Source organism: Alligator sinensis, unplaced genomic scaffold (genome assembly GCF_000455745.1).
Source record: "Alligator sinensis unplaced genomic scaffold, ASM45574v1 scaffold1491_1, whole genome shotgun sequence".
NCBI classification, from domain to species: domain Eukaryota; kingdom Metazoa; phylum Chordata; order Crocodylia; family Alligatoridae; genus Alligator; species Alligator sinensis.
In genome coordinates, this window is record NW_005843059.1 from 161,554 (window position 1) to 174,319 (window position 12,766).

The 12,766-nt window shown below is 42.7% G+C and overlaps 1 protein-coding gene across 1 annotated transcript in view; it reads right to left on the reverse strand.

The window, feature by feature from the left end:
- SSBP2 (single stranded DNA binding protein 2) overlaps positions 1-12,766 on the reverse strand; it is a gene marked incomplete at its 5' end in the record, with an annotated part of 243,120 nt that overhangs the window by 12,049 nt on the left and 218,305 nt on the right. Inside the window, one exon of the mRNA XM_025193504.1 lies at positions 6,326-6,424. Coding sequence (XP_025049289.1) covers positions 6,326-6,424 — 99 coding nt within the window. The remainder of the gene's footprint in view (positions 1-6,325; positions 6,425-12,766) is intronic.

The following is a 12,766-nucleotide window of genomic DNA, read 5'->3' on the forward strand; positions in this document are numbered from 1 at the left end:
GGGGTGGCTGTACTGCCACTCCCAGCTTCCCCCCACCTCACAGTGGGACAGGCAGACCACGCTGTGGAAACAGCAGCCAAAGACTTTTTAACCCTCCCAATGCAGGTAAGAATCCCTCCCCCACTCTCAGAACCTTTTCTCTTCCCCTCCATGCTCAGCAGCATCTCCCCTCCCCTTCCATTCCCTGTTTCCTTGTCTGTTGCTGTGGCAGCAGTGCAGCAAGCAAGTTTTTCCTCCTTGCCTGATTGCCCTGGGTACTCCCTGCTAGCCTGGAAGCAGGTGCAAGGAGGGGGAATTGGCTTTGCTGCCACTGCTGCTGTCTCCAGCTGAGCCCGGCTCCTCACACAGCTCACACATAGGTTGGGTCCCATCAAAATGTATTAGGCTGGCTACCTGAGTGCAAAATGTTATTTTACATGTTTAACACACTGCAAGATCCTGCCCTGTAATTCTAACTGAAGTGATGCAGGGGCTGATCCTGCCCTCTTTGCCATTCTTTACTTGAATGACTTGAATCGTGCAGGATCTATCCTATTATGCAAAGTTGATGACATGCTGCAAGTGGGACATGGCAGGGGAGGGAGGGTGATAAAGAATCACTATGTATCTGGAAGCATCTCATGCTATTGGAGTGAAATTATGAGAAAATATTTTGACAAAGATTTTACATTTAAAAACACAGCACTGGAAACTGAATAAAGGATGCATTTCTATTCTGTACTCTACATTGCACAATTTTATTTAATGCTCAGGTGTATTCCCTACTATAAACTAAACTGTTGATGATAATGTAAAACTCATAAAAAGTTCTGTCATTTATGTGGTAAATATTAAGGCCACAACCCCACTTTACTTTGCCCCACTGAAATCCCTGCCACTCCTCACAGTAATAAGGTTAAATACATGTGTAAGTGTTTGCAGGATTAAGGTCTCATTTTTCATTTTGTGTAAGTAAAATTGATCATAGTGCTGCTGGGATCCTTCAAAAGAATAAAAATTGACCTGTTTTCAAAAAATAAATAATAATTATTGGGAAGAAAGTCAGTGATAACGTATGAATGCTTTCACCTAATTTAAAGTCATCTTAAAAATTATTTGTAACTAAAAATTACTTTCTCTTAAAATCTTTAAAATGTTAACAACATTTCAAGGTACCTGGTATCTAAGAAGAGTTTTGTGTTTGTATAATGCCAGCAATGGAGTAAAAACATTATATCTTTATTTATATATACATGCAGGGAGTTGCTAGCCCACTGAGCCCATTACATGAAACCCTTCATTAAAATTTAAGGGCAAAAATTCTCCTTATAAATCTTCCTATGAGCACTGTACTTGATGCTTTTCTCTCCCTATGTATCTGGACCTCCCACATGCAAAGATGAGAACTTTGTTCTAAACCTGCAGCGTGAGTTTAATTCAGCCACTTTGTGCCTGAGATCCTGAACATCAGCCTTCCTAACACCATACGTACAGCTGCAATCTTTCATTTTCTTGGGAAAGGTGGGAGTCATAGGGCACTAAATTTAACATAACCTCAGGTCCTCAGAAGTTAGAGCTTCACTTTAAGGGAGTCTCCTTCAAAAGGCTTTTTTTTTTTTTTTAATGTTAAGGAAGCCGTATCACCATTCTCCTTTTTTCCACTATCTCCACAGCTTTGAAATACAGTATACTGAACTCCTTACAGAATGGGTTCAGACCTCTGTTGACATCCTATATCTGGCAGAAAGGCTTAAGCCTTCCAATGCTCTCAGCATGGGTCATAACCATGAAATGCTCAGGTATTTTGGTTTACCTATATGATTACACATACAGAAAGATTTTTAGAAGTTCTGTTCCAGTATTTCTAGTGAAAAGTAACACATTCATGTACGGTGGAGTCCTGATTATCTGAATGGCTTGGGAGACACTAAGTATGTTAAGACAATCAGGACTATGGATAATTGGGAATCAGCTAAGAATCAGTAGAAAAGGGAGGGACACCAGCAGTTTGTTAGAAAAGGAGGTTTCAGTAGTAAGAATTCTACTGTATTTCTACTAACTACCACCCCTACGGAAGATCATGCTAAGTAGAAAACTCATTTCCAAGGGCAGAAGCAGCCCTGACACTTTATTGCTAGATTCTATAGCAACTGGAACTCACTTACAGCAACCTTAAAGTACTCTGTATAAACCAAGAAGCTTGTATCAAATTCAGGCTTCCATTTAAAATAGATATTGCAGATAATTAGGCTTCAATTAAGGAAGAAAATAACCATCAGTGCTTCTTTTTTTAAAGGCAAAGTATAAAAAATGTCACCAAGGCTTGATGAAAAATTATTAAATTTCTCCAAAAAATTAAAATGAGCTTTCTTCTATTTCTTGAGACAGCACAGAATATGATTCACAGGATAACTGGTATCAAACACAAGTTAATGAAAGCCCTCTTATAAGCAATTTTATTCCTATCCATAATGGCAGACATTTACAAAATCAGACAATTTATCATTTGAGTTCACCTTAAAAAATAACTTATAAAGCAGTGATATATGCAGCACAAAACAGTTCAGGAGGGGAGAGGGAAAGCAAATTTTAATAGTTAAAATGTAAACGTGAAAAAAAGATGGAATAAAAGTCCCTACTTCTTATTTCTACTTAAGATGTCATGTGATAATATTTTACAATGTCCTGCGGGTCTATATATGTATGTGTGTGTGTGTATGTCTATATAGTGCACACACAAGCACACAGGCACACATATATACATCTACCCGTACATGTACATACACAGAAAATTGTTTGCAGTTCAGTCTTGGGCAGTTCTCTTATGCCACTCTTTACAGTTGTTGGAATCATTTTTGGACCCACTTTCTTGACAAAACTGGGGAGATGGTAGGAAAAATGGTGGGTCTGATTGTGTCTGAGATCCTTTTGTTAAACTGTACACTGGGACGAGTAATTTTCTTCTGTAGTAGCTCTCTGAAGAGGGCCAACTCACTGCGGTCTTCATGAGGAGACTTGGTAATGGATCACACACTCATTGTCATGCTAGGGGAGTACTGGAAAAGAGGAATCCACATTTTAACAATTCTTTCACAGGCCACTACATTCGCTTCTGGAACAAAACAATGAATTTGAATTTCAATTCATTGCTCTTTTATTTTTATCCTTTTAAATTTGTCAGGACTGTTGTTCAGTTTGTGCTACAATAATTAATTATATATTTAAATTTCTTTCCATCTAAATTACAACAAAACTTATGAAATGAATAAGTAAATCATGAGCAGAAAATAAATGTTAGCGTTTGCTGATACTGCCTGGCTGATGCAATTATAGCAGCTCTTCCTTAAGTGCCCTAACTTGCTCTTCACTAGTCAGTGCTGGGGCTACTTAGGGTATATGCATAAGCTGATGGCAGATATGCTTGCAGAGCATGGTAGCTGGGTGTTCACATCACTGGAGCTGGCATTTCACCACTTGTGGGGAAAGGTGTTGGAAAAATGCCTTACTGAAATGAAATTAGGCCTTTGGCTTAATCTTTCAGAAGTTGGTTATATCAAATATCAGTTATTATGCTTTTTCTATGAACTGAAAATCCTGCCATCACATTATATTGCCTTATTATCGTAACACATACTGAACTGCAGCCCTGTTTCAAGCTACAGCCCCCCTCAAAGTAACAGTACCTCATCACAAGTTACTGATGAGATACCACAAAGCCTCCAGTAGTCTCACTGTTTTTTTAATTGGAATTGTCTGTGAGATATAGCAAAAACATTAATTTTGCCTTTCTACATGCTGATACATAATAAGAAATCAGCTAAAGGATAAATCTCTGGGTCTGCCTATTCTCCAGGTTCCAAAGTTTTCAGAACCAGTGTTTTGGTTAAGTCATACTTCTTGGCTAGGGACAGAAATTACACATAAACCATTATAAGTGATCAGAACTGATTCAACTCTATGATACAACAGAAGTTCAAGTGCACATAAACCACTTTCAAAATGGCCGAAACTGGTTTAAGATAAACCTGGATGGATGTAGTATCAGACTTAATTGATTTAGGTTATATCGGTTTATTGAACTTGTGTCCCAGATCCCCTCCAGATTCAAGTTAACTCAGCAGTCCTCCAGCACCCCAGGATGCTTTGCACCTCCCCCATAAACACTCCCTCCCCACCCCTTTGCAGGGCTGGTGGGCTAGGCTTGGCCCAAGCTGTCTGCTCCAGCTAAGCAGAGAGGCGTATTCTAGTGCCACCCTCCCACCCCCCTGCAGTTTCTGGTCTGGGCCACTGCAGTCATGTGGCTGCATTTCCAGAATCAAAAGTGAATGTCTGTTCACTTGCTTATCAGTTCAATCTACGCAGTGTAGACTAACCTGCGAAGATTAAAATGATTCAGCCTTGGGCTTTTTGACTGCCTGTACCTAGCTCTAATGCAAATTGCTTCGAACAGACTAACCGGGGGAAACCTAGTTTGCCTGAGGTCTCGCCTTTTCTTTGTTGATCTTGTCTGTTTTGGGTCTTGCTTTTGCCAGGTGCTGCAGACTCTCACTTGGATTCGGCAAAGCTTATTCAATAAAGCCTTAAGCATGTAAGTCATTGAAAAGGACCACTCAGGTGTTTAAAGATAGGAAAAGTCTTAAAGCTTTTTGGATTACAACCAGAGTATGCAACAACAGCATACGCATTTGGGCCAGGGAATAAATTCTTTGTTTATATACAGATTAAGTACTGTACAAATTGCTGCTATTACTACTACTACTTGCATTATTTTATTAAATATACATTAATTATATATAATTGTAATTATAATGATTCAATCATACCACAACATAGTAATAGTAATCACATTATCACTACTAGTGCTGTCCTTATTTTGATTCAAACCTCCTGGTGAACTGAATGGGAATTTTGCCTGAGGAAAGAACTCAGAATTTAGCTCACTGATAATATTCTTTCTAAGTAGCCAAGAAAAGAAGTGGCAGGGGTGGTTGAGAAAGCATGAAAGAGACTCAAGAAACTAAACTCTGGCTTGTGAGTGAGACAGGCATCTTGAAGTACAGTAAGAGGTATAGCAAAATTTCTACAAGCCAGATCAGGAATTGATTCAGGTAAAAAAACCAGTAGCTAAAACAATTAAGTATACAGGAATGTCTGAGAGAACCAATATTTTCTGTGGCATATAACTGATACTACTTGCTGTTCTTTTAATGAGCCTAGTTTAGTGGACTGGCTTCTGTCTGTTCAGTCAGATTGTTGGCATACAGTACAAGTTGAGTAAGCTGAATTTAGAGTCAAGCACTGCCATGACTATAAATCAAATCTGATGCGGTTTAGTTGCTACTCTTTTGCAAATTATGAAACATACCTCTCTAGGTGAGGACCTTTTGTTCAAAGTTATTGAACAGTGGATGGCTAAAATATAGAAAATTGATCATTCTTCATATTTGTATGTTTGTTGAAGAAGCAAAATAAAAATGTAATCAATTTCATAAAACATGCTGAGGATTTTGGCTGTGGTATGAATTAGAAGAAACAACATTCAATCTTCATAGCAACTGGGCTAAATTCTACAGTGGCATAATAAATGGAATTGCTCTTGGGTCTGACAGAAGTTAATTCCAGTCAGAATACAAGTTCCGAAGCTACTCAGCACTTCTGAAAAATCAGGCCATTTCTATATAGGAACCAAAATATGGATTTAGAAATCTAACTTTAGGCACCTGGATATGACAATGTTCTTCACTATTTTCTTGATTTAAAATAGTTTAGTATTGTAAACAATATTTGTTTAGCCTCAAGATCTGGCACTTTTATGAAAAGTCTCATTTGTCACATAATGAACACTAGAGGGGGTGTTTGCTTTCCTGTACCTAAAACCACATCATGGCTTTTTATAAAATCTTATAGATTTTCTGGTACTTAAGTGTGGATCATGTTTTGAAAGACATTCCTACTTTACAAAATATACTATCAAGGAAGGTGAAAAGTTGGGCAGCCACAAACTGACACATCCTACCTCAGAGACTGCTTTTGAATGACTGGCTGAATATTCATGTCTACACTGTTTCGATTTTAACTGCCAAATGCACATCCCATCATTCATTACCAAATAAGTATGTGTGTGAATCTAGGATAATACTGATGTACATCTAATTTTCATCCACTACTCATGGATTTCTGTAGTAACTCTGTCTCTTGGCTCTAAATTTACTGACGTTATTTAGCACAACAGTTTGTTCAGCAGATCCATATTATAATATTAGGATCTAGTAAAAATATAGAGATAACAGATGATAAGACTAGTGACTGAGTGTCTGCCAAACAGAAGAGTCAAAAAGATACTTACACTCTCACTCTGAAAAGGGTTTAGAAAGTTTCCACCCATTTCACCGTCATCCCGGGGAGTGCCAGGCTGATTACTCATGCTCATATTACTGGGAGAGTTCTGTTAAATGAAATTTTTAAATAAAGGTTAAGTCTTATTGAAGAACTGAGTTCCTTTCTTTGCTTCACAATGCGTCTTAAAGCTGTACTTACACAACACCTTAGAATTTCTGAAGACGAAACAGAATAAACCTTTCCAACCAAGTTCTGTGTTCTATATGTAATAGTTAATAATTTTGACCTGGAAATAACTATTTTCCCCTCTATGAAATAAAATTTCTTCTCTGCAACTCTTGTTTTCAGGTTAGGCCCAGAACCTATTGAAGACAGTGGAAAAAAATGGCAAAATCTAGATTGGCCTTTTAGGTGCCTTATTTTTAGGCTATGGCAGCCAGGACGTACAATTTGCAAGCCCAAGAGATTGCTCTGCAAGTTTTGAACACTGGCATGCACGTATAGTTCCATACCCTGCAGGGACAAAGAGCTGGCTAACCAAGCACTTTTTGTAGTCCTGCCAACTCTGACCGAACTACTGACTTGTGAGCTGAAGGCACCTCTGCTTGATAAATTCAGTTCTCGTCTCTTGTTAAGCTGATGGACAAGGCCAGCATTGTGACAGTAATTAGCTTATTGACTGGGCTTGCCCAGGCTTCCCTGGTCCTGGAAGGATCCTGGCCTCTGCTGAATAACTGCAAGGACTTCATTCAGACTGTGGAGGTTTCCTCTGATGTTCTGCACTATGTGCTCAGCAGAGGCAGCCTTGCAGATCTTCAGACAAGGCCAATGACTAGTTGCTAGAAATGCAGCTGAATTCCAGTGCTTAGTTGTAGATACACAGTGGAACTAAGCCGTGCATCTCCACTACTTCTACCAGGGCCTGAATGAAGAAATTAAAGTCAAGTTCATGTGAATTGAAGCCCCTGCCAAGGTGGACTCATATACTGATGTGCATATCTGGACTGACTGCAGTTTGAGTGAATGGCACTAGGAATGGGCTGGCTTGTCTAGGTATCTCCATGAAGCTCTGGCCTGCACCTGGCCAACCCTAATGGATCTTGATGGAGGTGGACATTGTACAGACTCCCTTCTCACCAGAAGGGAGGTGATGGGTTTGGGAAGGTTCATGCCTCTCATGTGGGGAGCGAGGCCATTTTGCTATTTTTTGACTTTTAAGTAAAGAGTTCCTAGAAGTTCAGGAAATTTATTCCAGTCCAAAAAAAGGGGTCAGGTTTGGGCAAGATGCACATACATCTTGGTTCAACCACTGTCTCCCCTTCTGCACTTTCCAAAAGCTGCCTACTCAACCATACTTCTAGCTCTAGGTAATGCTCTCCCATCCTGCTATGAGCAGTTTTGTTTAGTGGACCACAGTTTTTTTGGAGGCATCCAGGAATTTCATGGGTCTGGACTCTGCCAGGGCTTGCCAGTCTGTTTAATCTGGTCTCTTCACTTCTAAATATTCTAACTTGTCCTGCATGATCCAGATGTATACTGGCACACACAAAAAGTTTTAGTTCTGATGGGCCCCTGCCCCCATGTTAACTACTGAGCTCTGAAACCAGCAGTTACACACAATCACTTGTTAGGCACCACGTCCGGGGTAGGGCCTGTTGCCTGTGGCCTCAGTGGACTGGTTGCCTTGATTGCCCAATTAGGACTGGCTGGGTCTAGGGCACTGATCCAAGCTGGCTGCACATGGGGCTTATTTCCCTGCACAGAATAGGTTGCCTAATGATTTGACTGGGATTAGCGGGGTCTTGCAACCTGACCTGAGCTTGTTATAGTACTTCCCCTTTCTAGGGCAGCCTCTGGGCTCCAGGCTTCTCTGGATGGGCCTGGTGGAATGCTCGGACCAAACTGGGGGCATGCACATTTTCTGTGGACTGTCTAAATCTCAGTGATCTTAGCAGCCAACTGCTGAGAGTCTGCACTATACTGGCTCACAGGCCAACTGCCCTCCTGCAGGGACTATAGGGTTGCTTCTGCCATTTGTGACTAGAGAGGGCCTGTGTATATTTGGGATATAGCCTGCAAGAGTCCTTCCAGGTTACTCAAGGGGGGACTGAAGGTATCCAAAAGCATGGATGCCCAGGCCAGGGAACTCCCTATGAGCAGGCTGATAAACAATCCCACCTTGGCCTGATCTGTGGGGTAGGCATGGGGGCAAAGTATGAACCAGAGGCAGCACTGATTCAGAAACCCCAGGAACTTCTTCAGGTCCTCCCTGAAGCACTCTGGGTGCAGACACTTGTGCTCAAGGATATGTAGAGGAGTAGCTAGAGCAGAAGCCTCTGCCACTAGTGGTGAGTCCTGCTGTGACTATAGGATAGCAGTCTGGCTGCAGAGGAACTATCTGGGCCTGTAGCACCCCATTCAACCCTTGCATGGTGCCAGCTTGGGCCCATGCTTCCTCAAGGAGGCCCAACAAGTCCTGTTTTTTCTCCTGCAGTTGGACAACCAGGTCGGGAACTGCTGAATTACCTGCTGAAGGTAGTCAACCTATTCTGAGGCCATAAGGCTTTGGATAAGGCTGCAAGGGTAGACTGGGGTCCATATCTCCACCATATTTCACTAGGTCACTCCCTGTGAGGAGGCTGAAAATGTGCAGACAAACAGTTAGGGATCAGGGGGTAGGCAGGCCTGCTACCTGTGGCCTCAGGGGATTGGTTACCCTGGTCACCCAGTTAGGACTGGCTGGCCCAGGGTGTTGATACAAACTTGCTACAGGTGGCGGTTGTTTCCCTGCAGCCTCGGGATGGACTGTCCTGATGATTTGATTGTGATTGGCTAAGCCCTGGGTCCTGATCTGAGCTCATTACACCACTATCCTTTGCCACTAATGACTGTACTTTCTGAATGTACCATCTCCAGGGAAACAACAACCTGTCTGGATCCAGAGGGATGAGGTATCTAAAATAGCTTAGTCAACAGCTTTTCCACAGTATGATAGATCAGCATGTCATCAAGTACCTGGATAACATTTACTATGAGAATCTTGATTCCACATCAAACAGATGTGACATGTTCTAGAGAGGCTCCATGAAAAACAGGTCTATGCTGAGGCATAAAAATGAAAATTCCACTTCCATCGACTTCCTAAATATATATAATTTCCACAAGGGATTAAACATGGAGCCATGCAAAATAGCAGTAACCATGGAATGGGCTTCCCAGCAAGATACATGTGAAATTGAGTGCTTCCTTGTTTTTTGCCAATTTTTAAGAGTGTTTCAATAGTAGATTCTCGTAGCTAGTAGCCCTTTTCATGGCTCTGCTCAAGAAAAAGGTATATTATAAATTATTCCAGGAAGCTTAATCAGACTTTGAGGGTGTTTTTACATGTGCTTCGGGGGTGATGGTGGGGGGCGCTTTAATTAAAGTGGCTCTGAGAACCGCTGTAATTCAAGTGCCAGCAGTGTCTCATGTATCAGCATTCCTGAGTTTCACAAAGGTGGTGGTTGATAAGCTTTAGTTAAAATGCCCCCACAGCCATATTGAAACGTGGGGATGCTGATACACAAGATGTGGAGGCTGGCTGGAGCACACTAATTAGCACGCTCCAACAGACTCAGTTGAGTCCGCTCCAACACGTTGTCATTACAGCAGGTCAGAGCAGCCTCCCAGCACATCTACAGATACCCTGAGCATAGATGGTAGGAGTGGGGAGAGGTGCTACCAGGACTCAGCCCTCCAAACTGCTGCAGTAGAGGGGAAGGGGCATGCACACTCAGAAACCCTGTGAAGCCAGGACTGCAGCTGGCCCAGGAGGCAGGTAAATTTATTTCAATCTACTTTCTTCATGACTGCCTGGGTTGTGGGGGGGAGCAGATCAAGACCCCCACATTGGAGAAGGGAGTGAATCATTTAGCCCTACCCCTGCCCTACTCCCTCCTGCACTGTGGGGATTGTCCCATGACCCGGCCTGGCCAGGGCCCCATTCATGGGGGGTGGGGGGGGTGGCACGTGGCCCTTACATCTGTGCACAGGGCAAGGGTAGGCTGCAGCTGCTGGCTGGGCTCTGCTCCCTGCCTCTGTGCCTTGCTGCTGCTGTTTTGAAAGTGGTGTGGCACCATGTGTGTCCTGCCACTAGGTGGGTCAGGCAGTGAGGTGGACCAGTCCCAGCACCACTGCCCCCTGTCTGGAGTACAGCACAGCCATCCCCCGGTGGGAACAGCTTGGCACTGCCCCGGCCCCACCCCCAGCCTGCAACAGCATCCTGCCCTGCCCCGTGCAGATCCAGGGGCACGTGCCCCCCATGCCTCCCAGGATGTGTGTAGGGTGGGTGCGGGGAGTCCCAGGGGCTCCATCCCTTTCAGCCCTGTGGTACAGACTAGGCTGGCCCCACTCTGGCCCCTCCCAAGTGCTGCAGGACCGGAGCCAGTGCAGAGGCAGCCAGGGCCAGTGCAAGGCTAGGGGGCGGTGGTAGATTCGTTGGCATGGGGGATGCCAGCACTGAGCAACAACCCTGGGCGTAGGGGAAGGGGCAGCCACATGAGCACAGTGGGGCCCAGCCCCACTCCCTTCTCCACCTGGCCCTTTTCCCTCCCCCTGCCCCTTCCCCTTCCCCTTCCCCTGCAGAGTTGTCCACCTGGGGGGTGGAGCATGCGCACATGCATGCTTAGGACCACCCCTGCGCACATGCATGCTTAGTCCCCCCCCCCGCCCGCCCCCCCAAATTCTCCCTTCACCTATGACCCTGAGAGACTTGAGAAGGTATTTACCTCTGCACCCAATCTGCTGTAACCGAAGCCCAGAAGCTAATGCATCAAGCTGGGTCACGGGATCATCTTATCCCAGCTGTCCAAATCCTTGAAATAATTGCAGCCATGTGCTTTTTGCTCCTGAGCATTATTACCCACTGAAAAGAACTATCTGGGATACAGAATTGCTCACAATCAAAGTAGCTTGGTAGAGTAGCAACACCTTCTGAAAGATGGACCAGATCCTCATAAGAATCTGCTGTATCTCCAGATAAATCAGAATCTGAATCCATAGCGAGTCCACTGATCAGGGTTCTTCTGTTGGGACTTCATTGTTCCCTACCAGCCAAATACCATGAACTAGAAGGCAGATGCATTCTTCTGATAGGACAAGGACTCCAAGTCCAGTCCGGTGCCTCCCTCTACCATCCTTAAATCCCAGAATTTAATTCATAACTCTATATGGAAGAGAATAATTTACAATATCCAGACAGACCATTGTGATGATCTGTTCACAAGACAACTCTGCCTACTGCCTGATCCTGATTTCCAACTATGCAGTGAGCTCCTCCTCTTCTGAGGTTTACTCTGTGTTACTGAGGGACCCTTAGAGCCACAAGTATTAAGACTGTTATGACAGACCCCTTGCTGGGCACTTTGTTTGCTCTTGGTCTTGTGTCAATTCTGGTGGCCAAATATGCTTTAAACATGTAGGTACAAAAAGAGTTCTGTAGCTGCAAGATTTCTGGACTTTTTTGTGACTTGGGTGGTTAAATTCTGTTTAGGTGCTGCACTTAGCAGTTTAAATGACTTCACAGGGAGGGAGATTGGTTTCTTTATTTCCAAAGGATCACTGTGACCCTGATTCAGCAAAATACATAAAGATATGCATGATTTTAAACAAATGAGTAGTATTTACAGGCTGAAAATTAGACACATGTTTAAGTACCTTTCTGAATTAAGGCTTCTTTTAACTAGCATGTAAATGACTGGGAATAATTCATAAATCAAAGTTATGAGCTGCTAAACCACTTACCAGAGAGTATTATGCATGAACAGTAGAGTTACAGAGTTAGTTTTATTCAATAACAGCCAGATAGTTGTAAGCATCTCTGTATAGGGGCTGTGTCTAGTTATTTGCACAGTACCTTGCACAACAGAGTCCTGATATATGATCTGAATCCTTAGAGGCTACCACAGTAACAACAACAGCACCAAAAAGCATTAAAGATTATTCTTTTGCTAGAAGTACTATTGTACAACTACCATTTTTTGTATAGTAACCAAAGTAAATATATTGAGCACACCATCAAGATTTAGTCTGTTTAATTAAAGAGAAAGGATGGAACCAGCTGCTTTCCACAGTTTATTTAGAGTTATATTCAGTTATTAATACATGATCATTATAAACACAAGGCTTGCTTAGCTAGGTTTACCGTGTTTAATTTTGGGCACCTTGTCAATTAAAATAATTTTAAAAGTGTTGATGAACTAACCAGAAAAAGAAATGTACATTTCCAGGGAAACTGGACAAGCCAACATAAATTACTTTTACCTAGTGCCAAATTCTGATAAAAACAGATAGAGTGAGGTGTTTTCCACCCCTACAGAAGGTATATACAAAAAGATGTTCCTGTATAGTGCATTGGCAGGAAACAATCTATCTCATCACCATTTAAGTATCATCATAAGTAATTTTATTA